Below are 27,847 nucleotides of genomic sequence, written 5' to 3' on the forward strand. Positions count from 1 at the left end.
CAGCCCTCAGACTATTCCAGCTTTCATGATTTCAACTGCATAAGACTTATAGATAGAAACAGTCAACTGACCCCATCCCCAATTTCTATTTATTTATTTTTTTATGGGCGTGCCACACAGGGATCTTAGTTCCCTGACCAGGGATTGAACCTGTGCCCCCTGCAGTGGAAGCATGGAGTCCTAACCATTGGACTGCCAGGGAATTCCCCCATGCCGAATTTTTTTATTTTTTATTTTTTTTATTTTTGGCTGTGTTGGGTCTTCGTTTCTGTGCGAGGGCTTTCTCTAGTTGTGGCAAGCGGGGGCCACTCTTCATCGCGGTGCATGGGCCTCTCACTATCGTGGCCTCTCTTGTTGTGGAGCACAGGCTCAGTAGTTGTGGCAGAGCCTAGTTGCTCTGCTGCATGTGGGATCTTCCCAGACCAGGGCTCAAACCCATGTCCCCTGCATTAGCAGGCAGATTCTCAACCACTGCGCCACCAGGGAAGCCCCCATGCCGAATTTTTAACCCACAGAAACCATGAGATAAAAAAATGATTCTTGTTTTAAATCACTAAATTTTGAGATAATTTGTTACACAACAACAATGACCAGAACAGAGGGTTACCGCATATTGATGAAAGATTCAATTCACTAAGATTTTTTAAAACCATTCTAAACCTAATAATATAGCTACAAAATAAAAGGTGAATTTTGATAAAACTGCAAGGAGAAAAAAAAAAAAAAAGAAACTGCAAGGAGAAATGGAGGACTGGCCTTTGCCCTCAGCTTCTGGGAGGTAATCTCTAAGCCCTTGGAATGTCATGCTTGATAGGAGTGTCCTTGTTTGACTGGGGGCCGTAAGCCAGACAGATAACAGTTTTTTAGGGTGGGGCACTTTGGTTCATTTGATACCAGCTTGGACCTCCTGAGGGCTGGGAATCGTTTTCAGCCACATGGGTAGTCAACCCTGCTTGAGTGATGGAGCCCAATAAAGACTCTGGACACCAAGGCTTTGGTGAGCTTCCCTGGTTGGCAATACTCCATGCATAGTGTCATGCATTGATGCCAGGAATGTAACACTGCCTGTTACTAAGTTCCACGTTTGGTACTTTCCTAAACCCTGTCCCAAGTGTCTCTTCCCTTGGCTGATTTTAATCTGTAGCTTTCCCTGTAATAAACTGTTAACTGTGGTATAACAGCTTTCATTGAGTTTTGTAGGTCCTTCTAGTGAATTATCAAAACTGAGGATGATCTCAGGGACCCATGCACTTGCAACTGGTGTCAGAGTGGGAGTAGTCTTGTGGACTGTTCCCTATCTTCACAATTGTTTGAATTTTTGCACTACCTAATCTCCACCAAGAATAGAATGGATAAAGTATGGTATATTCTATATGGCAATTAGCATGAGTGAACATTCACACAACAACAGGGATGAATTTCACAAGCATAATGTTGATTGAAAGAAGCCAGACAAAAAAGAAAACACAGCACGTAGGGAACTAAAATCTCCATGGATGTCTGTCTTCCTGTAAAAAGCCCTAGCCTCCTGAGATGTGGAAATGTATACAATATAAAGAGCAAATGCTTGCTTTAACCTAGGGACTTCCCTGGTGGTCCAGTGGTTAAGACTCCACTCTTCCACTGCAGAAGCTTGGGTTCAATCCGGCATGCTGTGGCCAGGGGCAGGGGGGCAGGAGAGAGACAGAAACAAAACGATAATACAAGTTATCTCCCTGAGAGACTTAAATGGTTACAGCCCAGACTAGGCCCAGAGTTAAGCTCCCAAAGGTACCAGGAAGACTAGAGAGCTATCTCCTTGTCAAAAGGGATGAAGTCCACACATCCAAACACCTCTAGGTCACATAAGCCAGACACTGGGGCTTATCCAGTTTTTGAAGAAATACATTTACATTCGAACAGGTTAGGGTAAGTATCTAAGATACTTTTCATTCAATCTCCAAGAAGCAGAGGAGAGGCAGCTACTTTTCTCCTGCAGGTAGAAATTAGAAAATCTGTTGTTCTCTATCCTTCATGTACGGGGTGTAACTTGGCACTCACATAGAAAGTTTCCATCAGCTCTCATTGCACTGCCTGTGGGTCTAGGTGTGGGGAACGATACTGCAATGTTACCCTGGCTGTTAATCTGGTTGTGAGTATCAAGATAGAGCTCTCTTCCCTGACCCAGAAGCCTCATGTTTCTTCAGTATTCACATATAAAAGTTATGTATCTGTGTGAGTGGAGTAACATCTCAGACCCTTCACAGTTCTTGACAAACCATACTATGAGATTCAGTTGATATAACTGTCGACTGAAAAAAATGCACAACCTAAAAGTTTAGAATTGGGACTTCCCTGGTGGTCCAGTGGGTAAGACTCTGCACTCCCAATGCAGGGGCCCAGGTTCCATCCTTGGTTGGGGAACTGGATCCCACATGCATGCTGCAACTAAAGATCCCACTTGCCATAACTAAGACCCAGCACAGCCAAAATAAATAAAATAAATAAATATTTTTTTTAAAGTTTAGAATTATGTTTTATTCAGCAGACTTTCTGAGGACTTAAGCCCAGGATACAGTCTCTCAGATAACTCTAAGGGACTGTTCTGAAGAGGTAAGGGAGGAGCCAGGATACATAGAAGAGTTTTCGCAAAAAAAAATAAACAAAAAACACACAAAGAAACAACAAACTAATGAAAAACAACAAAAAGCCCAGGTAGTTGAAACATCAAAAGATTACTGTTAATTAAAGAGAAAACAGATATCTCAAGTTAATGAATTTAGTGCTTTTCTATATATGGGAAGATGAAAGTGTCTGGGCTCATTGAAATCATTCCTTTGATATGCACCTTAGCTATCTAGGGCTAGTATCCTGTTTTACCCCATTCTGAATCCCCTAAGGGTGTAATAGGGAATTCTATTACAAGTTAATCACTAAAGGGATGTTGCCTATAAGCTTGAATTATAATGGCCCTCCTCTGGGACCCCTGCCTCCCAGGTGATGAGCACTAAGCTAAAATCCCTTTGTTTAGCTCACATCCTGACCAGGCCCACCTGTGAAAGACTACAGGAAGGAGGAAACACACACATCCCCTCCCGAGGCTGACCGGAACCAGGAAATGTTTGACTTTACTCTCTCCCCTTTTAGTATAAATGGAAGCCTGAATCCTAACTCAGGCAAGATGGTTCTCTGGGACATGAGTCCACCATCTTCTCAGTCTGCTGGCTTTCTGAATAAAGTCACTATTCCTTGCCCCAACAACTCATCTCTCAATTTATTGGCCTGTCGTGCAGCGAGCAGTATGAGCTTGGACTTGGTAGCAAGGATGCCCAGTGAGGCTGCTGCAGTGGCTGATGGCAGGAACATGCTTTTTTTTTTTTACTGATACAGCAGGTGACATTTTTTTGTCCACATAGAGTTGAAAAATAGGCAAAACTAAGGTATGATATGAAAATTTGATTAGTGATTCTCTTTGAGGGATAGGAACTGGAAGGGGGCACTGCAGGGAGGGCTCCTGGGTGATGGTCATGTTCTGTTTCCTGAGCTGGGTACTGCTTATATGGGTGTATTTGGTTTGTGAAAAATCAAGCTATAAATCTATGACTGGTTGTGTTAGTCCTGGTCCTCCAAGAGCAGATGCCAAGATGGTATTAGATGTGCATAGGTTTGATTGGGGAAAATTCTATGAGGGAAAGGGAACCAGAGGAAGCCAGTGGACCTGTCAGACTATGGTGCAGGTCTGACCCCTGTGAAGGAGAGAGGGAAGGAAGGAAATAGGTAAGGGATGTCTGAGACTGCTGTAGAGATATATATATTTTTTAATAGATCTTTACTGGAGTATAATTGCTTCACAATACTGTGTTAGTTTCTGTTGTACCACAAAGTGAATCAGCCATATGCATACATATAACCCCTCCCTCTTGAGCCTCCCTCACACCCTCCCTATCCCACCTCTCTAGGTCATCGCAAATCACCAAGCTGATCTCCCTGTGCTATGCTGCTGCTTCCCACTAGCTAACTATTTTACATTTGGTAGTGTAAATATGTCGATGCTACTCTCACTTCGCCCCAGCTTCGCCCTCCCACCCCATGTCTTCAAGTCCGTTCTCTATGTCTACCTCTTTATTCCTGCCCTGAAACTAGGTTCATCAGTACCATTTTTTTTTGTTTTTTAGATTCCACATATATGTGTTAGCATACGGTGTTTGTTTTTCTCTTTCTGATTTACTTCACTCTGTATGACAGACTCTAGGTCCATCCACCTCACTACAAATAACTCAATTTTGTTTCTTTTTATGGCAAGTAATATTCCACCGTATATATGTGCCACATCTTCTTTATCCACTCATCTCTTGATGGACATTTAAGTTGGTTCCATGTCCTGGTTATTGTAAATAGTGCTGCAATGAACATTGTGGTACATGTCTTTTTGTTTTTTGAATTTTTGAATTTATACAGCAGGTTCTTATTATTTATCTATTTAATACATATTAGTGTATACATGTCAATCTCCCAATCATCACACCACCACCACCACCCCTGCCACTTCCCCCCTTGGTATCCATACGTTTGTTCTCAACATGTATGTCTCTATTTCTGCCCTGCAAACCAGTTCATCTGTACCATTTTTCTAGGTTCCACATATATGCATTAATATACGGTATCTGTTTTTCTATTTCTGACTTACTTCACTGTATGACAGTCTCTAGATCCATCCACATCTCTACAAATGACCCAATTTCGTTCCTTTTTATGGCTGAGTAACATTCCATTGTATATATGTACCACATCTTCTTGATCCATTAGTCTGTCGATGGGCATTTAGGTTGCTTCCATGTCCTGGCTATCGTAAATAGTGCTGCAATGAACATTGAGGTGCATGTGTCTTTTTGAATTATGGTTTTCTCTGGGTATGCCCAGTAGTGGGATTGCTGGGTCATATGGTAGTCCTAATTTTAGTTTTTTAAGGAAACTCCATACTGTTTTCCACAGTGGCTGTATCAATTTACATTCCCACCAACAGTGCAGGAGGGTTCCCTTTTCACCACACCCTTCCCGGCATTTATTGTTTCTAGATTTTTTTGGTTTTATTTTATTTATTTTTTATATAGCAGGTTCTTATTAGTTATGTTTCTAGATTTTTTGATAATGGTCATTCTGATTAGCGTAAGGTGATACCTCATTGTAGTTTTGATTTGCATTTCTCTAATAATTAATGCTGTAGAGATTTAAGAAACTTTCAGCAAAGCCTACGGCAAGCCCTGGGATAAAAGTTACTGTAGTGGGGCTTCCCTGGTGGCTCAGTGGTTAAGAATCCGCCTGCCAATGCAGGGGACATGTGTTCGAGCCCTGGTCTGGGAAGATCCCACATGCCGTGGAGCAACTAAGCCCGTGCGCCACAACTACTGAGCCTGCAGTCTAGAGCCCGTGAGCCACAACTACTGAGCCCGAGTGCCACAACTACTGAAGCCCGCATGCCTAGAGCCCGTGCTCTGCAACAAGAGAAGCAACCCAGTAAGAAGCCTGTGCACTGCAACAAAGAATAGCCCCCGCTCACTGCAACTAGAGAAAAGCCCAAGTGCAGCAACAAAGACCCAATGCAGCCAAAAATAAAAATAAATTTTAAAAAAATTACTGTAGTGGGGCTTCCCTGGTGGCGCAGTGGTTGGGGGTCTGCCTGCTGATGCAGGGGACACAGGTTCGAGCCCCGGTCTGGGAGGATCCCACATGCCATGGAGCAGCTGGGCCCGTGAGCCATGGCCGCTGAGCCTGCACGTCCAGAGCCTGTGCTCCGCAACGGGAGAGGCCACAAACAGTGAGAGGCGTGTGTACCGCAAAAAACAAACAAACAAACAAACAAAAAATTACTGTAGTGTAAGTGCCTGACAGTAAGCTTTTTTTTTTTTAATTGTAAGTGCCTGACATTAAGCTTTCAATTGTTGAGGCATTCATTTCAAAGACATGCACCTCAAACATTTTGCAGGACACAGTTACTAGCTAAACTAATAGATAAGGAGACAGGCTGCCCCCACCCATGAAGTCCCTCCCCCCTTTTTTTCTTTTAGCCCAGCGGCTTCTGAGATCTTAGTTCCCTGACCAGGGACTGAACCTTCCTCTTCAGCAGTGAAAGCACAGAGTCCTAACTGCTAGGCCCCCAGGGAATTCCCCAAAATTCCCCTTTTAGAAAGTCCTGGGTAACCTACATAACTGACTGCTTGAGTGACCCCACTTTTCCCTTCCTGTGTCCTAATTCTGACTCTTCTGTTTTACATTTGCCAATAAAGAGTGAACCTGTGAAAGCCTTGGCACCTCATCCTTAACCCCAATACAGGCAAAACCCCAATACAGGCAAAACCCCAGGTGCATGCTCTCTCTCTCTCTCTACCTGTGACCTTGCTGTGTGGCCCCAGACGTGCCAGGTACCCTCCAGGACTTGTAATAAACCTTTTTTTCCCCCCAAAGTTCCCTAATGGTTGTTGCTGAGGTGTATCTTGCAATCACAGTGAGAACCACAAGGACTAGTCCATCCACGACACTGGCTCCAGTCGGGGAAATGTCTGCGGTGGTGGTGGGGCTCCCACTGGTAGTACAGGCCCCCCAGGCACTCCTAGCCAATAGCAACACTATCGATGATAGGCTGAGACTGACACAAAACAGTCACCCAGCAGAGGAGTTCTGTGACTCCAAGGACCAGGCCTCCCTCAGTATCCTTGTTGAGCCCATGGGAAGCACAGCCTTCGCACTAGCACTCGATGTATTTCAGAGCACAGCTGGGACGATCGGGCAATTGTGCTCCCCACAGTAGGAGACCTGAGAGGCATGTTTTGAAGCCACTACAGTCCACCCCTTGCACCACATACATTTACGTCTCCACACAGGTTCAGGGATAGTTCCATGGGCCTCTCTTCCTGAGTGGAACCTAAGAAAAGGGATGCTACCGGAATAAACTACAACCTTCATTGCTTTGGTTGATCCATGGCTTAGGGCTGCAGTTGGTATTCATCTTCTTCCACCATCCATCCTAAGCTCACCTGAGTCTCAGCTCTTACCTCAGCAGGTCTTGATGATAGCATAACCCAAACCCTTATTGCTGAGGGTTGTGAACCCTTGATATGTTAACTCTTTTCGTGCCAGGGGTAATTCATGTGTCCATTCTCAGTTGCAGTGGGCAATGGGGTACCAGGAGGCTCCCAAGCAGCTCACCTGGGTTCTGCACATGTTGTCCCAGCCCCACTGTGTAGAGCAGTGTGACCTCTTCCAGCTGCTCGAGGTCAATTACTCCTGCCAGTACAGTGACTCTTCTTCAAACCTGCTGGTCCCTGTGCACAAGAAAGTCAAAGTACTGATGTGGTAGCCATAACTTATAATTCAATGGAACCCTTTCTGTGTCCCCTGGGAAAAGCATGTTCTCTTTGAGGACCAGGGTTTCCAACACTGCAGAGCTCACAGTTACAGGAATGGGAAGCACAATATTCTCCCAGTGAGTCATTGGGAGTAAGTGGGTTGGCTTATCACAGAGTATTTCCTCCAAGCTGGTACCTCAGTTATGCTTGTAGAAGGGTGTTCCAGCATTCTGTGATGCTGGATGTCTCTGGATGGTGCAGTAGGTGGTATATCCATGGGATTCCAAAGCCATGGGCCTACTCCTACACCTCCCTGCATGTAAAATGGGTCCCTACTTGAAGGCTATGATACGTGGGATTCCATGCTTGTAGATCAGGCATTCCATAGGCTGCTGAATAGTGGCTCTGGCTGAGACTCTGCAGGTAGACCCTTGCCCAGGTTAGGTATCTCTCTCTCTCAGGACAAACTGGTGACATTTCCAGGACAGAAACGCCCACTGTAGCTGAATTATCAAGTGGCCAGTTGGTCTCCTCAAGGAATAGTGGCATATTGGGGGCTCAGTGTTTTCTCTATTTCTCTCATCCAGCCATATGCCTCTACCTCAGACCTCCTTATCTCTACATTCTAGTCCTTTTCCTTCCAGATCCCCTTCCAGACAGCCAGACCACTGACCACTGCTCAGGAACCTATCTGTATTTTCAACTTGGGCCACTTCTCCTTCCATAAAAAGGGGATGACTGCTTGCAGCTCCACCCATTGGGAAGATTTTCCATCTCCACTGACTTTCAAAACCAACCCTGAAAGTGGCTGCTATGTAGCTGTGGTCTATTTTTGCTTTGCACCTGTGCACTGAGCCAACCTGTCCATAGAGCAAGCTTGAGTCTTTTCCTCCTCGTTTTCAGCTAGTCATGTGGGACCTCCATACAGGCTTAGGTGCAAACAGGGAAGGGATTTTGGAGCAACTGTTGTATGCAATAGTGGTCCTAGGCTACTTGCTCATGCAGCTTACTTGTGCCCTCTGGTCCCAGGAGGGCTTGATTATATTTACAGTGACCTCTGCTGGGCCCATTTACTTTTATTCCTCACTGGGTCCAAAATAACCCAACTCTTAATAGGAAGTTCTGAACTTGGTCACTTGATGACCAATGGCCAACTGTTTTCTACCAGGGCTCAGTAACAAGCCAGCAGGTATTTCTTCAATGGTGTATACTTCTCTGCAGTAGGTGGCATGACCTTGCCCAAGAATTCCAGAGTTCTGCATTGTGATTCTCCCACTGGGGCTTGCCATAAGCTCTATACTGCATCTTTCCCTCCGCTGACTCCACCAACACCATAGGGTCTGCTGGATCTGATGGTCCAAGTGGTGCACGGTTTGCTCTGCAGCCAGGACCTGCTTCAGAGCCCTCTCTACATGTCCTGTCTGATCAGCATGATATCAGTGTAACAGATCAGTGTCACATCCGTAGGCTGTTCCAATGCTCCAGATCTCTTCAGACTAGTATTATGACAGAGGGCAGGAGAGTTAACATAGCCCCAATGTAAAACTAAATGAATATTATTGTCAGTTCCATGAGAATGAGAAGTGTTTCTGATCCTCTTTTTTTTTTGGCCACACCACGCAGCATGTGGGATCTTAGTTACCAGACCAGGGATCGAACCCACACTCCCTGCTTTGGAAGCGTGGAGTCTTAACCACTGGACCGCCAGGGAAGTCCTGATCCTCTTTTCTAAGTGGAATGTAAAAGAATGAACTTGCTAAATCAATGGCAGCAAACCATATACCTCAAGCCTTATTAATCTGCTCTAGCAATGAAACAATTTCAAGCACATCAATTGTGACCAGGGCTATTACTTGTTTGAGTGCACAGTAATCTATAGTCATTCTCCAGAATCAATCCAGTTTCTGCAGACACCAGACTGATGAATTAAACACAGATATGATAGAGACCACCACCTCTGCACCTTTTATAACTTTCATGGTGGCACCAATCTTTGCCATCCTTCCTTCTCTCCTGCCCCCCTTCTGGAACACTCCTTGGTCTTCTGCTGTGAGCACCACATGACCCTGGTTTTCCTCACACCTCTCTGGCAAGTTCGTTCAAAGTTTTGCCAGCTCACCTTCCCCTACCCGGTTTTCATTTCATTTCATTTTTCGCTGTTTGTAGAATCACCAGGTTTTTATTTTATTTTATTTTAGCTTTAATTGAAAGTACATAATAAAATGCACGTTGTTCAAAACAAGCACTAGTCAGTGCTTAATGTCTGTATTTACCTTTAAAGGGTGAGTTCTATCACCACAACCTTGGGTCAGGTCACATTCACAGGGCCTCAAATTTAAAATTTTGAGGCAATCTTGGGACTTCCCTGGTGGTCCAGTGGTAAAAAGTCCACCTTACAATGCAGGGGACAGAGGTTCAATCCCTGGTCAAGGAACTAAGATCCCAGACGCTGGGGGGCAACTAAGCCGGTGCGCCACAACTACAGAGCTCTCGCGCCTCATCTAGAGCCCATGTACCGCAAACGACAGAGTTTACACGCTCTGGAACCAGAGCGCCAAAACTAGAGAGAAAAAAACCCTCGTGCCGGAACCAGAGAGAAGCCCACACACCACGACTGGGAGCCTGTGAGCTACAACGAAAGATCCCCCACGCCTCAGTGAAGATCCCATGTGCCGCAGCAGTCAAAAATAAATTAAATAATAAAAAAATAAATAAAAATTTGAGGGCTTCCCTGGTGGCGCAGTGGTTGAGAGTCCGCCTGCCAATGCAGGGGACGCGGGTTCGTGCCCCGGTCCGGGAGGATCCCACGTGCCGCGGAGCGGCTGGGCTCGTGAGCCATGGCTGCTGAGCCTGCGCGTCCTGGGCTCGTGAGCCATGGCCGCTGAGCCTGCGCGTCCGGAGCCTGTGCTCCGCAACGGGAGAGGCCGCGATAGTGAGAGGCCCGCGTACGGCAAAAATAAATAAATAAATAAAAATTTGAGGCAATCTCCAAATGGAGTTTAGAGGCCTGAAAAAAGAAAACATCAAATTTTACAAATTTTACCTGCTTCCCAGACCACACCACTTGGTGTGAATATGTGTATAAATCTTGTAGTTATTCTTTGAGGAACAAACTACGAAATTTGTGTATACATATTTAAAGCTCAAACGTGTTGAATGTGCATTTTAAATATACCACGAGTTCTGTAATTCTGCTTGGTCTTTCGTCATTTTTCAACCCTCCGCTAAGGCTCAGAAAATATAAGTGGCCTCTCGAGTCTCTCCACCTCTGTGAAGAAAAACGTCTGGTTTTGCTCTGTTTATCCCGGTAACAGCGAACGGACAAAAGTAAAAGCCAATGGCCAACGGCGAAGCAATCCCCCGTTCACTTACCGCCTAGGCGGCCTCTCAGACAAGGAACACAAGTTCCGACGACGCCTAGCAACCGTTACCACGACAACGCAACTCCTGCTCCCACACCTCGGAGTATGGCTCCCCTCAGCATTCCAGAAAGCGCGGTGCCGCCTCTAAGACTTCCGCCCCCTTCCATCCCAACATGCAACGGGGCTCATAACGTCAAGCGCTCGTCATCAGGATGATTATAGAAATGCCTGAATATACGCCCATGCTTAAACATTAAGAATGTCTGTAACAGGCTCACCTATGAGAAAGAGTCCGAAAGAGCTATCTTAGCGATTTTTTTCAGAGGATTTAGTTTTAATCTCTAGGTGAAAAATTCCATCTTTCAGTAGACTCTCTCAGGCACCTCCTTGAACAGCACGCGCAGGCCGGCGGCGTGGGGGCCTCGGGGCCCTAGGCAGGGCACGTGCGGGAGGAAGTGGGGGTGTTCGCGCCGTGCTTGTAGATCCTTCTGCGTGGAGCCATGGGAGGCCTGGAGAAGAAGAAGGTGATGGGCGAGAGGCCGGGGCGGGTCCGGGGCAGGGGGGACGGGGGTGCCTCAGGAGGTAGGAGACGGGAGCGATGGAGCCCGGGGACTGTGCCTTTCCCCGGCCTTGGATCCTCGTGGGTGCAGAAGCGGCTGGGATCAACGCGACAGGAAACAAGCAGGCAGCAGGGGTTCGAGGATGGGCGAGGACGGCAGTACTTGTTCTGTAAAATAGCGGAAAGAACCCTGGAGTAGATCTGTGAAAGAGCGTTGAGGTTACCAAGCAAAGCTGCATCCCAAAACAGGCCGAGCCGGAGGATAACTTTACAGAAATTGATAAACATTACGTAGAGCTCACCATTATTTCGAGCTCATCATCTCTAAAACTTGTGACTTCCTTTTCTTCTGAATCAGGCCTTGTCCTGGACATTGGGGATGGAGACATAAACAACTAGTTGTGGTCCGTGCATTCGTGGAGCTCACTTTCTAGTGGGGAAGTTGGACACTAAAGTAAATAACCAGATAAAACGATCACAAACAAGCCTGGCAGCGGAAACTAAGTGCCAAGGCCTTCGGGTGGAAAAGGCTTGCTGTGTGCAAGGAATTAAAGGATATCAGCTTGGCTGGGGTATAGTAAACCAATAGGAGAGTGGCATCTGGTGAAGTTGGGGTTGGATAGGGACCAGGTCATGCAAGCCGTGTCAGGCACAGTGAGGAGACTGTATTTTATTCAAAAAGCAGTATGAATCAACTAAAGGGGGCGTAATATCCGTTTTTCAAGGAGTTTTCCTGTTGCTGTATGGAGAATCACCTTGATGGCATGAAGAGATTAGAGAGGGGATGGGGATGTGGATGAGGAAGATGTAGTTGCCTCGATTGTTTCCGTCAGTTGGAAACTTTCTACTGCCAATCTGTTTTTAATCCAGCAGGCTATTGAGCTAAGTGCTAGTGAATGGAATTACAAACATGTAACATTGAAAACCTGACTTTGAGACACAGGTGCAGATATGTAAACAAATCATGACAGGTTTTGTTGTTGTTTGTTTTGTTTTGGCGACGCCCAGCGTCTTGTGGGATGGAACCCGGGCCCCCTGCAATGGAAGCTCGGAGTCCTAACCACTGAACCATCAGGGAAGTCCCAACAAATCGTGACAGTTTTTAAAGCAGGGTTTCAGAACCGTTTTGACATTTTGAGCCAGATAACTGTTGTGGGGAGGGTTGTCCTGTGTGTTGTGGGATGTTTAGCAGCATTCCTGGCCTCTTACCCACTAGGTGCCAGCAGCATATAACAACCTAAAATGCTGAATGCACCCCCGTACACCCAGGGAGTAAAGTCACCCCAGTTGACTTTAATTATCCCTTTAATGTTTGAAAGAATAAGAATGGTGACAGTGTAGGGCAATAGAAAACAATTTTAATGAAAGCAACTTCCCTAAGACAGTCTGAAAGTCATCTTTGTATCCCCAGAACTTGGCACGGGCCTGATCCCCAGTAGACAATTAATAAATGTCTAAAGGGAAGAATGAATGAAGGGCATGTTTCGTGACTGTGGGATTATTCATAAACATACCCCTCAGGAGGCTACAGGTTTGTCCCTTTAGAGCTGGACCTGGCCATCGAGGCCTATGCTATCTTAATCCAGAGGAAGACCTCGTTTGGGAAGGACATGCTTGGCTAGCATTGCAGGGAGCTGGTACAGTGCACTGCTGCTCTTTCAGGGATACAGAGGTGTGAGTGTGAGGCAGCGTCTTAGCACCACAGGTGTCCAGATGGTTGCACAACACAACATGCTCTTTCGGGGCAGGTAGAGACCAGGCCTTTTGTCTTTATTACCCTCCTAGCATCTAGCTAAACACTTGGAACATAGTAGAGGTCGTGTTATTGTCTATTGAATGAATGAGGAAGGAGAGAGGCTGTGTGGCTTAGAGTGTGCATTTTCAACTGGATGGTATCATCCCAAAGGGAACAGAAATTGGTTGGGGGACATCTTAGACATTACAATGATGTGTAGCCCTCAGAAGGACCACATTACAGAAACATCTACAGTGTATCTGTGGTATTAACATTTTATGGGGCTGTGAGAGAGGGGTGATTAAAGGGGAGAAAAGGTCTAAAAAGGCCTCTGGTGGTGGAGGGGTGATTATAATGAAAAAGAAGTTGAGAACACTGGCTTAGTGGATGAGGCATTCAGGTTCTGGACTTGGACCTAGGTCTGAATCCAGCCCCAGCTCTTAAAAAGCTATGTGACCTGGGCAGGTTATTTTACTGAGCCTGTTTTCCTCCCTTGTGAAATGAGAATTTTAATGGCACCCACCTCACAGTGTTGTGGAGATTAAATGGATAATGTGTGCAAATCAGTAATCATAATGGTCAGTACTTACAGCCACTGCTAAGTGCTTGGTATAGCACCTGATCCACAGCAACCTCATGGTCCTGCATCGTGCAGATGTATGTGTCCTCCTCTGTGCTGCCAACTGCAGGGACAGTGCAGGAGCGCTCCGTCCCCACAGCCTCTTGGCCATTTATCCAGAGTAATAGTCGCCTCTTGCATGAGCAATGTCCAGAGGTTGCTCTCCGTCATTGTAATCATTGCTAATGGAGAATTGATTTTATCCTCCCCAAGTATGAACGAGGCTCTGCTACCAACTACATCACCCGAAACAAAGCCCGGAAGAAGCTGCAGCTGAGCCTGGCCGACTTCAGGTGAGGTTGGAGAGGAGAGGGGGACTTCGGGTGCCTGGCCAGTGAAAACTCAGCCACATCCCTCTCTTAACTGCACTGCTGCAAACTCTGTCTGGGATTCTGATATTCCTTCTCTTTCTTGCCTGGCTTTGCTTTAGTGAGCTGTGCTTTGCCAGGTGTGGTCCATGGGGAAGCTGGAGAACTGGGTCGTGCCACCCTGAGTCATCAAAATGGGCCCACTGGTACAATGCACTGCTGCTCTCTTATCTGGGTCTTTGTCACCCATCCTCTCCCTTCTGGCAGTAGTGACCCCTGATCCTGCAGCTTGTGGTTCTCAGCTCCTTGGAGAGTCCAGTCCAGACTCCTCCACAGCCTGTGTCCTGCTGCCTGGCTCACTTTTCATCTTCCAGATGCACCCAGCACTTCCCACTGTTACAGCCTATGTCCTTTAGATTATCTTCCCTCTGCCCTTTATAGGCAGACCTTGGAGATATTGTGGATTCGGTTTCACACCATTGCAATAAAATGAATATCACAGTGAAGCGGCTTCCCAATGCATATAAAAGTTACGTTTACACTCTACTGTAGTCTATTGAGTGTGCAGTTGTTTTATGTCAAAAAGAAATGAACATGCATTAATTTAAAATACTTTATTGCTAAAAAATGCTAATCATTATCTGAGCCTTCAGTGAGTGGTAATCTTTTTGCTGGTGGAGGGTCTTGCCTTGATGTTGATGGCTGCCGACTGATCAAGGAGGCGGTTGCTGAAGGCTGGGCTGTGACAGTTTCTTAAAATAAGACCGCAGTGAGGTTTGCCACGTCGATTGACTCTTCCTTTCATGAACCATTTCTCTGTAGCACACAGTGCTGTTTGACAGCATTTTACCCACAGTAGAACTTCTGTCAGAATTGGAGTCGATCCTGTCAGGCTTTGCTGCTCTTTTATCAACTAAATTTACATAATATTGTAAATCCTTTATTGTCATTTCAACAATTTCCACAGTAGATTCCATCTCAAGAAACCACTGTCTTCACTCATTTATAAGAAGCACTCCTCATCTGTTAAAGTTTTATCATGAGATGGCAGCAATCCAGTCACACCTTCAGGGTCCACTTCTAATTCAGGTTCACTTGCTGTTTCCACCACATCTGCAGTTACTTCCTCCACTGAAGTCTTGAACCCCTCAAAGTCATCCATGAGGGTTGGAAGCAACTTCTTCCAAACTCCTGTTAGTGTTGATATTTTTATCTCTTCTGAGTCACGAAAATTCTTAATGGTATCTAGAAGGGTAAATCCTTTCCAGAAAGTTTTCAATTTACTTTGCCCAGATCCATCAGAAGAATCACTGTCTATGGTGGCTATAGCCTTATGAAGTGTATTTCTTAATTTATAAGACCTGAAAGTCAGAATTAGTCCTTGATCCATTGGCTGCATAATGGATGTTTTGTTAGCAGGCATGAAAACAACATTAATCTCATTGTACATCTCCATCAGTGCTCTTGGGTGACCAGGTGCATTGTCAATGAGCAGTAATTTGAAAAAACAAAAAACTTTTTTCTGAGCAGTAGGTCTCCAGGGTGGGCTTAAAATAGTCATTGACCATGTTTTTTGTTTTGTTTTGTTTTTTAAATTTATTATTTATTTTTGGCTGCTTTGGGTCTTCGTTGCTGCTCCTGCTTTCTCTAGTTGCAGTGAGCAGGGCTCTAGAGCAGTGTGTGGGCGTCTCATTGTGGTGGCTTCTTTTGTTGTGGAGCATGGACTCTAGGTGCACGGGCTTCAGTAGTCGTGGCTTGTGGGCTCTAGAGCAGGCTCAGTAGTTGTGGCACATGGGCTTAGTTGCTCCACGGCATGTGGGATCTTCCCGGACCAGGGCTCGAACCCATGTCCCCTGCACTGGCAGGTGGATTCTTAACCACTGCGCCACCAGGGAAGCCCCTGACGTTGTTTTTTGTAAACAGATGTGCTGTTATCCAGGCTTTGTTCCATTTATAGAGCACAGGCAGAGTAGATTTTAGCATAACTCTTAAGGGCCCCAGGATTTTCAGAATGGTGAATGAGCATTGGCTTCACCTTAAAGTCACCAGCTGTGTAATCCCATAACAAGAGAGCCAGCCTGTCCTTTGAAAATTTGAAGCCAGGCATTGACTTCTTTCTAGCTATGAAAGTCCTAGAAGGCATCTTCTTCCAATATAAGGCTGTTTCATCAACATTGAAAATCTGTTGTTAATTATCTTAGCTAGATCTTCTGGATAACTTGCTGCAGCTTCTACATCAGCACTTGCTGCCTCACCTTTTACTTTTATGTCATGGAGATGGCTTCTTTCCTTAAAGCTCATGAACCATCCTCTACTAGCTTCAGACTTCATCCTGCAGCTTCCTTACTTCTGTCAGCCTTCACAGAATTGAAGAGAGTTAGAGTCTTGCTCTGGATTAGGCTTTGACTTAAGGGAATGTTGTGGCTGGTTTGATCTTCTGTCCAGACCACTAAAACTTTATATCAGCAATAAGGCTGTTTTGCTTTCTTATTGTTTATGTGTTCACAGGAGTAGCTCTTTTAATTTCCTTCAAGGGCTTTTCCTTTGCATTCACAACTTGGCTGGCTGTGGTGTAAGAAGCCTAGCTTTCGACCTGTCTTGGCTTTCACCATGCCTTCCTCACTAAACTTAATCATTTCTAGCTTTTGATTTACAGTGAGAGACGTGGGAGTCTTCCTTTCACTTGAACACTTAGAGGCCACTGTAGGGTTATTTGTTGATCTCATATCAATATTGTGTCCCAGGGAGTAGAGAGGCCCGAGTAGAGGGAGAGAGACTGGGGAATGTCAGGTCGGGTGGAGCAGTCAGAACACACACATTTATTGATGAAGTTCACCATCTTGTATGGGTGCTATTTGTGGTGCCCCCAAAATGATTACAATAGCAACATCAAAGATCACTGATCACAGATCACTATAACAAATATAATAATGATGAAATAGTTTGAAATATTGTGAGAATTCCAAAAATGTGACACAGAGACATGAAAGTGAGCAAATGTTGGAAAAATGGCGCCGATAGAGTTGCTCTATGCAGGGTTGCACAAACCTTCAATTTGTTTTTTAAAAAAAGAAAAAGAAAATGCAATTACCTGCAAAGTGCAATAAAGTGAAATTCAATAAAATGAGGTATACCTCCATGTGGCTGAAATGTTGATTTGTCAGCAAGGCCTTTCCTGACTCTCCTTGCTAAAAGAGGTACCTTCCAGTTGGCCCCTGTCTATATCCTGATTGTTTCCTTTCTGGTGCTTGGGACTGTCTGCACTATGTTTGTCGGGAACTTGTCACTGTCGGACTCCTGCACTAGGATGTGAGTTTTCCAAAGGGCAGGGCTCCTGTGTTCTCTGTTCACTGCAGTTTTCCAGGCCCAGCGTGCCCAGTGCTCAGCATGTTTGCTGATAGGAGTGGCCTTTGTCTTCCAGGCGGCTGTGCATCCTGAAGGGCATTTATCCCCATGAACCCAAACACAAGAAGAAGGTCAACAAGGGCTCCACGGCAGCCCGAACCTTTTACCTTATCAAAGACATCAAATTCCTCCTCCATGAACCCATTGTCAACAAGTTCCGGGAGTACAAGGTGAGGCCCGGGCTCTAGGGTCTGGATGGGGCCCTTCCCAGCTCTATGCAGACCCACTAACACTGACCTTGGGCAAATTGTTTGATCTCTCTGAGCAAGCATGTTACATAGGGTGAGGTAATTCTACCTCAAAAGGGTGTCGGGGGGATTGACTGAGATCTTAGGTGTGGAAATCATTTACATAAAACCTGGCCAATGATTAATACGTTACCTGTCATACTTTCCCCCTGGTTCTTTTGGAAAAGAGTAAATATATTGCCTCTGAGGCAAAGATTGTAGTCTTTCAGGGACTCTCTGGTGTGTTTTCTGCCCAAATAAACCACTCCTATTCAGGTTCTTTCTGGAATTGTTCCCAGGAGACCAAGCTTTTCATTCCTCAAATAGAAACGATTAAATGCTTAAATACCGCAGGGAAAGTAGAAATCTAATTATACCAAATGCCAATAATTGAAAGTAGACTGCTGTTACTGTAGCCTTTGCCGAGCAGGAGGTCCAGGCTGTGGGGTACAGCTGCTGGCAGCCCTCTCGCCAGAGCTGGCCGAGGTGGGTGGCTGCACCTGTCCTGCTGCTGGGTTTTCCAGCCACCTCAGCTCATTGCATTGGAACTGGGCCCCTTGTGGGACTGGCTGTCTCAGAGCTGCTGTTTACAGTCTCAGCGCAGGTGGCCTCTGAGCCTCTGAAGAAGTGCTCGGGGGAGGCAGTTGGTCAGTTTAGAGGACTTTCTGGGGCCACCATTGGCCTCAACTGCGTTTTCTCGTGTGGCCCAGCCACGTACGTGGGCCCGAGGCTTGTTTCATACACATGCGGACTGGTGTTTCTGGCCCAGCCTCCTGTCTCACTTCTCAGTTGGAAAATAGGGCTGAAAACATTATACTTTCACGTAAACATGCGGAGTCAGCCCATCTGAAGGCTTATCCTTGTTCATCTGTCAGCGGTATGCAGTGGGGTGGCTCTGTTGTCAGTCTGGGTCAGGGTCGCTGCTCCGTGCAGGTAGCTGTTGTGCAAACCCTGGGCTGAAGGGGCAGATCGTGCCGGCAGACAGCCGTGGTCGGAGAGCCCTCCTGCCCCGAGCGTCCCTCCTCCACGGAAGGGGTGTCCGGGAGCCGCTGGCCCCACATCAGCAGTCTCCTCCTCCCTCCCAGGTGTTCGTCCGGAAGCTGCGGAAGGCCTATGGGAAGAGTGAGTGGAACACGGTGGAGCGGCTGAAGGACAACAAGCCCAACTACAAGCTCGACCACATCGTCAAGGAGCGGTGAGCCAGGGGCTTTGACCTGGTGTTGGGGGTACCATGGGGAACGGGGCCGAGACCCTGCTCACAGAGCTGGCATCCTGCTGGAGGAGGCAGACCAGAAAACAAACTGGCAAGTTGTTCTAATGGTTGCAAGTCCACACGAGTGCTACGAGGGATGCTTTCCAGGAAGGGAGCTAGAGGACACACGTTAGTTACAGGCTTGTCAAAGGAGTCTCTTGGGGGGAGACAGTTGAGCCAGCCATGGGAGGCATGGTTCAGGCAGAGCAAACAGCAAGTGCAAAAGCCCTGTGGTGAGAGAGAGCCGGAGTCCTGGGGGTATGCGTGGTCAGTCCTGGAAGACGTGGCTGGACACCTCTGATCTCAACTGTTTCTTGCCTATCCTTCTCAGCAGTCGCCGTCATTCATTGACTAAATCAGTGGGGACACTTGGCAATGTCTGGAGACACTTCTGCTTCTCCTGACTTGGATGGCAGGGGGTCTACTAGTATTTAATTAGTAGAGGCCAGGGATGCTGCTCAACACCCTGTAGTGCACAGGACAGCCCCCACAGCATGGGACAACCTGGCCCACAATGTCAGTGGTGGTAAGGTGCAGAAACTCTGGGCCAACTGAATGTCTGCCTTCCCTTGGTGGCTGTTGCCCCTAGGAACACTTAGCTCCAGGCTGGATGGACTTGGCTTCGTTGAGTCGGGCCAGCCATGGGCTAGCAGGGCAACAGCCTTGGCCTGGGAGCTCGACAGCAGGTGTTCTCACCCCAGCCCTGTGGCCACGAGCTGGGCAGTCCGCGAACTGCTCCTGCTCCAAGCAGGTCCTCCTCTAACAGAGAGATGATGCGTGTGACACAGCTGTCCTGTGGAACAAATGAAAAAAAAAAATGCACAAGAAAAAAGCAGGTGTCTGGATTCATGTGCACACTAGATGGCAGTATGGTGGCATTCCCATTCTGTGTCACCCCCTTCTCCTCAGCCCTTGCTTAAGAAAGAATGGCCCGTGCTGTTCCTAGGAAGGGCCCGGGGTTGTTGGGTTTGTCTGTGAGGTGCAGAGCGAGGAAACGTCGAGGCACAAGAGGGGACTGATTGAGGCTCTGGCCTCTGAACCAGGGAACCAAGTGCCTCTTTTGTTCTGAGAGGTCCCTGTGGACCTTTCTTCTGTTTTGCTCTGTGTCTGAAGACCTGGCTGGCCCCTCCTGGCTCAGATTTCTCTGACCCTCAGAGCCAAGTGGGCACATCCTGGTTCCGTGGTTCCTCCTGAGGCTGTAGGGAGGTTGGTGCTGCCAGGCCCCAGGGCGTTGCCCAGCTCCCTGTTCAGGAGATGGCGGTGGCAGGGCCTGGGGTGGGGCAACGAGATGGGGGGCCCCTCAGAGCCCAGGCTGAGCGACCCTGTGAGCACTGCCCTCCTGGCCACGCAGGTACCCCACGTTCATAGATGCCCTGCGGGACCTGGATGACGCCCTCTCCATGTGCTTCCTCTTCTCCACCTTCCCACGGACCGGCAAGTGCCACGTGCACACCATCCAGCTGTGCCACCGGCTGGCCGTGGAGTTCATGCACTACGTCATCGCCGCCCGTGCCCTGCGCAAGGTGAGCCCAGCGGGGCCCAGCCCCCCGCCCCACCCCACCCCCCGTGTCCTCACCACGCTGTCCCCGTTCCACCGCAGGTCTTCCTGTCCATCAAAGGCATTTACTACCAGGCCGAGGTGCTGGGCCAGCCCATCGTGTGGATCACACCCTACACCTTCTCGCACGACGTGAGTGTGCCCACGGGGAAGGGTTGTGCAGGGACCGTTGCTCCCTCTCTGCTTCTTAGACAGAGATAATGGTGTGGGTGAAGGGGGGCTCTTCCTGTCCTGCAGAACCAGCTGGGTTCCTGAGTGCTGGCCGGGGCGGTGTGGGGGTTGTGTGGTACAGAATTGTAACAAGACCCCGAGCCAGCCTGACTCCAGTACCTGCTAGCTGGTTGACCTTGGACGTGTTCCCTTACCTCTCTGCCCAGTTAATGTGCTTCCACCTTCTAAGCCTTGTCGTGAGGATTTGAGGGAAAAAAGCTTTAAAAGTGCCTGGTACTTGGCCCTCGGGGGTTGCAGAACGAACAGTGAGTGGCCACCGGAGCCGAGCACTGCCTGTATACACGGCCCTGCCCTCCAACCTGCTGGGTCCTCACCCGGCTCTGCCACCCCCACTCCTGTGCCCCACCCAGAGCTGGGGACTGGGTGAGATTGGGGAGGATGAGCACAAGAGAAGCACTACTTATTAGTGGCAGTATTTCTTACTCATCTTTCTAAGACTGTGAGAATTTTTGGCAGGATCTGTCGAGAGAAATCTTGGTTTGGCCTCCGTATGGGGGTTGTTAGCCTCTAGTCTCCCACAGGGTCTCAGGCTTGGCGCCTGACTTATCCTGCTGTGCATTTGGCCTTGCTTCCTGCTTGTGCCTTCAGTGGAGACCCAGCTGGATGGCAGGTTTGCTGGCCGGGCAGCGGGTGCTCCAGCATGAGCTGGCGGTTTGGGTTCCGTGGGCCGCTGCTGATTACTCTGGGCTGGGGGCCACAGGCTGGAACCCCCGCTGAGCACAGAGCAGCGGTGACAATTGGCGGCAGCCTGTGGTCTTTGTGGGTGAGAGGTGCTCGGCCCTCAGCTCGGCCCCCCCACTGGGGGCCGGCATGTGTGCAAGTCTGTGCTCTTCCTTCTTCCCCTCTCTGTCCCTCCTCTCCTTTGTCCTTCCTGCCTTCTCTGCCCTGCCTTCCCTCCTTTCTCTCTGCCCCTCCCTCTCCTTCCTTCTCTCTGATGTCCCACCCCCTCACTGCTCAGGCTGGTCTTTGTCTGTCCTGCCAGTGGTGAATAGGGCCCTGTGGAGGCTGGCCTCCACACAGCTGGCCCTGGAGGAACAGAGGAGGGCACGGGCCGCCCCTTCCTCCTTCCTCTCTGACTAGCTCACTGCCGCTGCTTCCTCTCAGCAAGAGGATGGGGGACCAGCCCTGGGTCATAGTTGGGGCCCCTGTGCAGCCAGTGCTGGGCTCCTGGCAGCAGGACCCAGGCCGGTAGCGGGGCCCAGGGGGCTGCTGTGCTGTGGGGCAATCACTGCTCACGTGCTCCCAGGCCTGTCGAAGGCCCTGGTGGATGCTCATGGAAGGACCTTCTGAGGTATCAGTGGGGGACAGGTGGGGCACCTCTTGGCCCCTGTACCCCCACAGCCCAGTCACTGCCTGCTGGCAGGATGTAGAAACATTCAATGTCACAGGCGCACAGGCACAGAAGGGATGCTGTGATCATTATTGATTTCATCATCGCTTGGCGTATCCCCCTGTCCAGGTCTCAGAAGTCGGCCAGGCTGCCCTGGCCTCTCTGGTATGCCAGGCAGTGCTGCTCAAGGGTCGAGGCACTTTGGTTAGGGTCTCAGATCCTTGCCCTGTTTTGTTTTATCAACTCCTCAAGGTTTAAGACGAGCCCTCCCGTGTCCCCCGCTTGCTCTGTGTTTTTGCCCCAGGCAGGCAGCATTTCTCAGGAGTTCTCTGGGGCTGAGCCAGGCAGCTTCCCAGCCTGTCCTGGGTCCTCGGGTTGTGCCTTTGTCTCCGGCTCGGGCCCAAGGCAGGGTTGCTGAATTCTGAGTATCTGTCCGAAGGCTCCTGCCAGGGCTCGTAGGCGCTGAGTGCCGCCCACCCACTACCCCCACCCAGGCAGATGGGCTGATCCAGGGCCGCCTTTCCCAGCCAGGCCCCCAGGTGCTCATGGGCTGGCCCAAGAAAAGACGGTAAATGGAAATTACGGGATGGCCTCTTCTCCTGGTGCAGAGCTCTGAAGGCGGGGCCACCCTGGGGGAGCTCCTGGCCCTTGGGCACCCGGAGCCCCCACCTCACATGGGTTGTCAGTGCCATCTTTGTACTGACACTGCTGATGCGTCTCTGTGTCCCCAGCACCCAACAGATGTGGACTACAGGGTCATGGCCACCTTCACTGAGTTCTACACCACTCTGCTGGGGTTTGTCAACTTCCGCCTCTACCAGTCACTTAACCTGCACTACCCTCCCAAGGTAGGCCCCGGCTCAGCCCAGTGCCTTCTCCTCACTGGGCAGAGGCCACGGCCTCTCTCCCCACATGGAGGTGGGGGCTAGGGACATCCTCTTCCTCTGACCTTCCCCTTGCCTCCCAGCTTGAGGGTCAGGCCCATGCAGAAGCAAAGGCCAGCGAGGACACCTACGCTTTGGACTCCGAGAGCTCTATGGAGGTGAGAGAGGCTTCCAGCATTGGCCCTGCATCCCCCAGAAGGGTGGTTCCTGGCCCGGGGGTAGAGGCGGTCATGGCTAGATAGGTGGTCTCAGGACTTGCCCTCAGAGCCCAAACCCACTGATTCCCAGCCGAGAACTACCAGTGCTATCCCTCCCCACCCGCAAGCAGCATCCCTGAAACACTGCTTCTTTCCCACAGAAACTGGCCTCTCTCAGTGCCAGTCTGGCCCGTGTGGTGGTGCCTGCAGAGGAGGAGGAAGCCGAGGTGGATGAGTTTCCTGCTGACGGGGTGAGGACTGCGCTGCCCTCTGGAAGCAGGGGTCGGGGAGGCGGGTGGACTGAGGGGTTTGAAGGCAGGTGGGGAGGGGCTCGTCTCCAGCCTCTGCCTCCAGTGGGGTGCAGGCAGGCCTGATAGTGTGAGCAGCCCCTTTTCTCGGCAGGAGATGGTGGTGCAGGAGGACTGCAGGAAGGAGCTGGAGGCGCAGGAGAAGCACAAGAAGCTCTTCGAGGGCCTGAAGTTCTTCCTGAACCGTGAGGTGCCCCGGGAGGCCCTGGCCTTTGTCATCAGGTGAGGAGCCTGACGCCACTGGCTCTGCCATACTGGGCTGGGTCCTGCCCTGGACAGCACAGCCCTAGACACCCATCGGTAACAATGGGCTGGCGTCAGTATCTGCTGCTTAGGGCTGTTGTGAGGATTCAACAAAATGGGTGTGGAAAACTCAGCACACCCCAAGCACGTGGAAAGCACCCATTAGAGGGCAGCTGGCATCACTTCCTCACCAGCTTAGGGCAGAAGGTCTCCACTGGGCCAGCACTGGAGGTGTCAGCCAATTGGAGCGGGGGTTACTGGGGTGGGGAGGGGACAGGTGTGTCCTAAGAGTGTGAGCTTGTGGGCCAGCGGGTCCCAGGGTGGGCATCTCATGCCTCAGTACCCTCATGGGCTCCCCCTGTGCCTGTAGGAGTTTTGGGGGGAACGTGTCCTGGGACAAATCTCTGTGCATTGGGGCCACGTATGATGTCACAGACTCTGGCATCACCCACCAGATTGTCGACCGGCCTGGGCAACAGACCTCCGTCATCGGCAGGTAGGCCCCCAAGGCCCTCATCTTCCTCCGCCTGTTCGGGTTTCTGGGGGCAGAGGTCTGTCTCCAGGCCCTTGCAAATGCAGTGGGGTCTCGGGTGGCCCCACAACTTTCTCTACCCTCGCCCTGCGCAGGTACTACGTGCAGCCCCAGTGGGTGTTTGACTCCGTGAACGCCCGGCTCCTCCTCCCTGTGGCAGACTACTTCCCCGGGGTGCAGCTGCCTCCACACCTCTCGCCCTTCGTGTCAGAGAAGGAAGGCGATTACGTGCCCCCTGAGAAGCTGAAGTTGCTGGCCCTGCAGCGAGGGGAGCACCCAGGTGAGTGAAAGGAAGCTGGGCAGGGCGGGTTGGGCAGGCTCCTCCAGGCTGGCCTCAGCTCCGGGGCTTCACCTGGCTGTTTTCCCTTCTTGGCTACAGAGCTGGCAAGCTCCAGAGAACAGGGCAGCAGGGGTACAAAGCCCTTTAAACTCTCATTGGAATAATGTGGCTTAAGAGGAGGAAACGTTTGTGTCTTATAATCCATCGTTACTTGATGTCCAGAGTGACTGAGCAGAATGGTCTGGAAGTTCCATGGGAGGCAGCAGAGCTGAGGGGTTGGGGGTCTGGAGTTTGCTCTGAAGGCAGCTGGGGCCCTGTGGGGGAGGTGCCAGAGGGCCTGTGGTCAGGATGGCCCTGCTCTGGAACATCCGTGCCAAAGAGGGTGGTGCCTGGCGCCAGTTCTCACGCTGCAAGGGGAAGGGCAGGCTCCCGGGTGTTCAGAATCCTTGGCTGTTTGTAGGAAATTTGAATAAATCTGAAGAGGAGGTTGAAGAGGAAGATGATGAAGGTGATGGTGATGAAGAGGGAGGAAAAGAAGAGGAGGAGGAAGAAGACAAGGAGGCTGGTTCGGAAAGGGAGGAAGAGGCCCGACTGATGGCCCCGGAGGAGCCGAGAATGGAGGGGAAGGTACCAGGGAGTTGATTGGGTTCTCGGCCTGGGAAGCATCCCCACTGGCCACCTTGGTGCCAGAAGGGTGGGAGCCAGGGGGCTGGGGGTGGAGGGTGGAGGGTCAGCCTGCATCCACAAGTGTCCCCCCTGTGTCCCCAGAATCCCAGGGTGATGGCGGGCACAGTGAAGCTGGAGGATAAGCAGCGGCTGGCCCAGGAGGAGGAGAGTGAGGCCAAGCGCCTGGCCATCATGATGATGAAGAAGCGGGAGAAGTACCTTTACAACAAGATCATGTTTGGCAAGAGGCGCAAAATCCGCGAGGTGAGTCTCCCTGCTGCCTGAGGCTCCAGATGGGACCACACAGCTGAGCTTCGAGGCCCTGGCTCTCCTGGGCAGTCTCTGGGCCCTTTTCTAGCGTTTTTCTGATGTTATCTGCCTGCCCTGGGCATCTTGGTGTCAGTCTCCTTCCTGCACCTGGTGGTTTCTGAGTCTGCTGGGATTGGGGGCCAGAGCTGCTGCAGCAGACTCAGGGCCTGCACTTCACAGAAGTGCGTGAAGCTGGAGGGACTGTGGGAGGTTTTGGTTCAGCTTGTTTTGTTTCCTCTCATTCACAGAGCCACATATGCTCAATATAAAAGAAAAAAAAATTTTAAGAGAGTTCTGTGCATGCCAGGACTCTATAATGATGCGAAAGTGGCTCACAGTCTTGCCCTTGGGGTGATCTGTAGTAATAGCCCCCCAGGTTTCTTTTGTGCATGTAATAACACAGATGTTATTCGGGGGGCATTGTGCTACACATACAGGCAGAGCTTGTTTTATGGCACTTCGCTTTATTGCACTTCACAGATAACAAGTTTGTTACAGATGGAAGGTTTGTGGCGACTCTATGTTGAGCAAGTCTGTTTAGCACCATTTTTCCAATATTTGCTCATTTCATGTCTCTGTGTCACCAGTGATGGTAATTCTCACAATATTTCGGACTTTTTCATTATTATTATATTTGTTACGGTGATTTGTGATCAATGTTCTTTGACGTTACTGTCATAAAAAGACTATATAATTCACTGAAGCCTCAGACGACGGTTAGGTGTTTTTTTTTTAGCAATAACGTATTTTTTTATTAACGTGTATGCACGGTGTATTTAGACATAATGCTATTGCCACTTAACAGACAAAAGCATAGCATAAACAGAACTTTTATATGCCCTGGGAAACCAAAAAATCCACGTGACTCCCTTTATTGCAGTATTCGCTTTATTGGGGTGGTGGGTGGAATCCAACCCACAATATCTGAGGTCTGCCTATAGGTTGTTCTGCTGTGTGTTTGTTATTTAACCATAGCATGAACTGTCCATGGTGTCATACAGTGCATGGCCTGTTCCCTGCTGACAGGCTTAGGCTGTCTCTCTTTTATAGTCATTCTCAGAGAACAGTCTTGAGCACCTCTCTTCCTACCTCCAAGTGTCTCTGCAGGGTAAATTCTTAGGAGTGTAATTGCCAGGTTGAAAGGCCACCTGTTTTGGAATAGATCGTGCCACATGGCCCCGGGGAAGGACTGTTCTAGGTTGACCCCACCCTAGCAGCTCCTGTTGAAGGTTTGAATGGCCCCCAGCTTTCCCAGGTGAAGGGGGTCAGTGGGGCAGTTGCCTCCAGCTCTGGGAGCCTGCAATCCTCCTGACTTGCTGTGGGCCCATAACTTCACAGAGTCATAAAGGCAAGGGTGAAGGCACGGTTCCTCACCTGAGGCTCTTCAGAGAGGTTTGCCTTTTCCCCTTGGTAGCTTGCCTGTTAACTTTCCTGGAAGCTCTGCTTTTAAGGGGTGGCCTTGAGTGGCAGAAGGGGGAGTCCCCTTCCCCGTCCTCCTCCCCCCATCACAGCTTAATCCACCCCTTCCTCCTCACAGGCCAACAAACTGGTGGAGAAGCGGAAAGCCCACGATGAGGCTGTAAGGTCTGAGAAGAAGGCCAAGAAAGCAAGGCCGGAGTGAGTGGTGACAGCCTCGCCATGGGTGAGGCCAGCTCCCGGAGGCTGGACTTGGCACAGGGACCCAGGGGGCCTGGGCTTGGTGACAGACCAGGGTATTTTCTGTTTTCATCCTTCTCCACCCTCTGCCGGCCCTGGCCTCCTCTCACAATCTCTGGTTGGGCCCATGGACAGCCCCAGCCTCGCTCGGATGGAGCTCCCTGCTGGTGGCTGGGCAGAGGAGAGGCCTCTGTGCCTGGCCCAACGCGATGCTCCCATGGGTCAAGCGACACGGGGCAGGACCCGACCAGCCCCTCACTGACTGTTCCCATTCACCCTGGCTTTCTGCGTCCCCTCCCCCACACGTATGGTGGGACCCACGATTTTCCCAGTGCTCTGATGGGGGGTAGGGTGGGGAAGCATTTGTTATTAAATGGCTGGAGTTCTGCAGCCAGTTCAATTCTGTGTTCATGAGCCTTCCTGGGGTTGGAGAAGGGCCACCTAGTAGTACTCCAGGTTGGCCAGCCCTCAGTATTCACTGAGAGGAGCCGGTCACTGCCCGGAGCTTTCTGTCTGCCTGTGGATCCCTTGGGGTCCAAGGGTGCCAGAAGGTAGGCGCACATTCCAGCCCAGAGACTTTTCCTCTGTGAACCTGCTTCCTCACGTGTAAGCTAAGCGTAGAAATTCTGGAGCCTTCCTCCCAGGCATGTGTGAAGGGTTCAGTGATAATGTTTCAGAGAGTCACTAGTGTCAGGTGTCTGGTAGGTAAAGTACTCAGCAAACACCAACCGTGATTGTCATTACTTCCTGCTGGATTCAGCCCGAGAGGTAAAAGCCAGTGTCTGAAGAATCCATGGGGCCTGAGTTGAGGGTACCTAGCTTTACCTTGTGGGCTTATGGGCAGAGCTGCCAAGGACCCCCAAT

At 49.8% G+C, this 27,847-nt stretch overlaps 2 protein-coding genes across 5 annotated transcripts in view; one reads left to right on the top strand and one right to left on the bottom strand.

The window, feature by feature from the left end:
- The window catches only part of TCN2 (transcobalamin 2), a 36,779-nt gene extending 25,928 nt beyond the window's left edge, over nt 1–10,851 (bottom strand). Inside the window, exons 1-2 of one of the 3 annotated variants that reach the window (XM_067014702.1) lie at nt 10,695–10,821; nt 7,183–7,298 (exon numbers count right to left, since the gene is read on the bottom strand). The gene's annotated coding sequence lies outside the window, so the exon portion shown is untranslated. Of the gene's footprint in view, nt 1–7,182; nt 7,299–10,694 lie in introns of all 3 variants that reach the window. The other 2 variants (XM_067014704.1, XM_067014703.1) reach the window with 2 other exon arrangements.
- A 229-nt stretch (nt 10,852–11,080) lies between these two features.
- PES1 (pescadillo ribosomal biogenesis factor 1) lies at nt 11,081–27,383 on the top strand. 2 transcript variants are annotated; one of them, XM_059039484.2, is made up of 15 exons: nt 11,081–11,208; nt 13,811–13,890; nt 17,327–17,480; nt 18,623–18,732; nt 20,141–20,312; nt 20,390–20,479; nt 22,640–22,756; nt 22,876–22,950; nt 23,151–23,240; nt 23,392–23,519; nt 23,911–24,036; nt 24,168–24,352; nt 24,813–24,979; nt 25,121–25,282; nt 26,865–27,383. In XM_059039484.2, exons 1-15 carry the CDS (start codon nt 11,185–11,187, stop codon nt 26,946–26,948), a joined length of 1,764 nt encoding a protein of 587 aa, XP_058895467.1. In that variant the 5' UTR covers nt 11,081–11,184; the 3' UTR covers nt 26,949–27,383. The 2 variants fall into 2 exon arrangements, with proteins under 2 accessions (XP_058895467.1, XP_066871399.1); XM_067015298.1 differs by lacking the exon at nt 13,811–13,890 and having other exon boundaries at nt 11,109–11,208.
- Nucleotides 27,384–27,847: the final 464 nt, after the last annotated feature.

The sequence above is a fragment of the Kogia breviceps genome, chromosome 15 (assembly GCF_026419965.1).
Source record: "Kogia breviceps isolate mKogBre1 chromosome 15, mKogBre1 haplotype 1, whole genome shotgun sequence".
Classification (NCBI taxonomy): Eukaryota; Metazoa; Chordata; class Mammalia; order Artiodactyla; family Physeteridae; genus Kogia; species Kogia breviceps.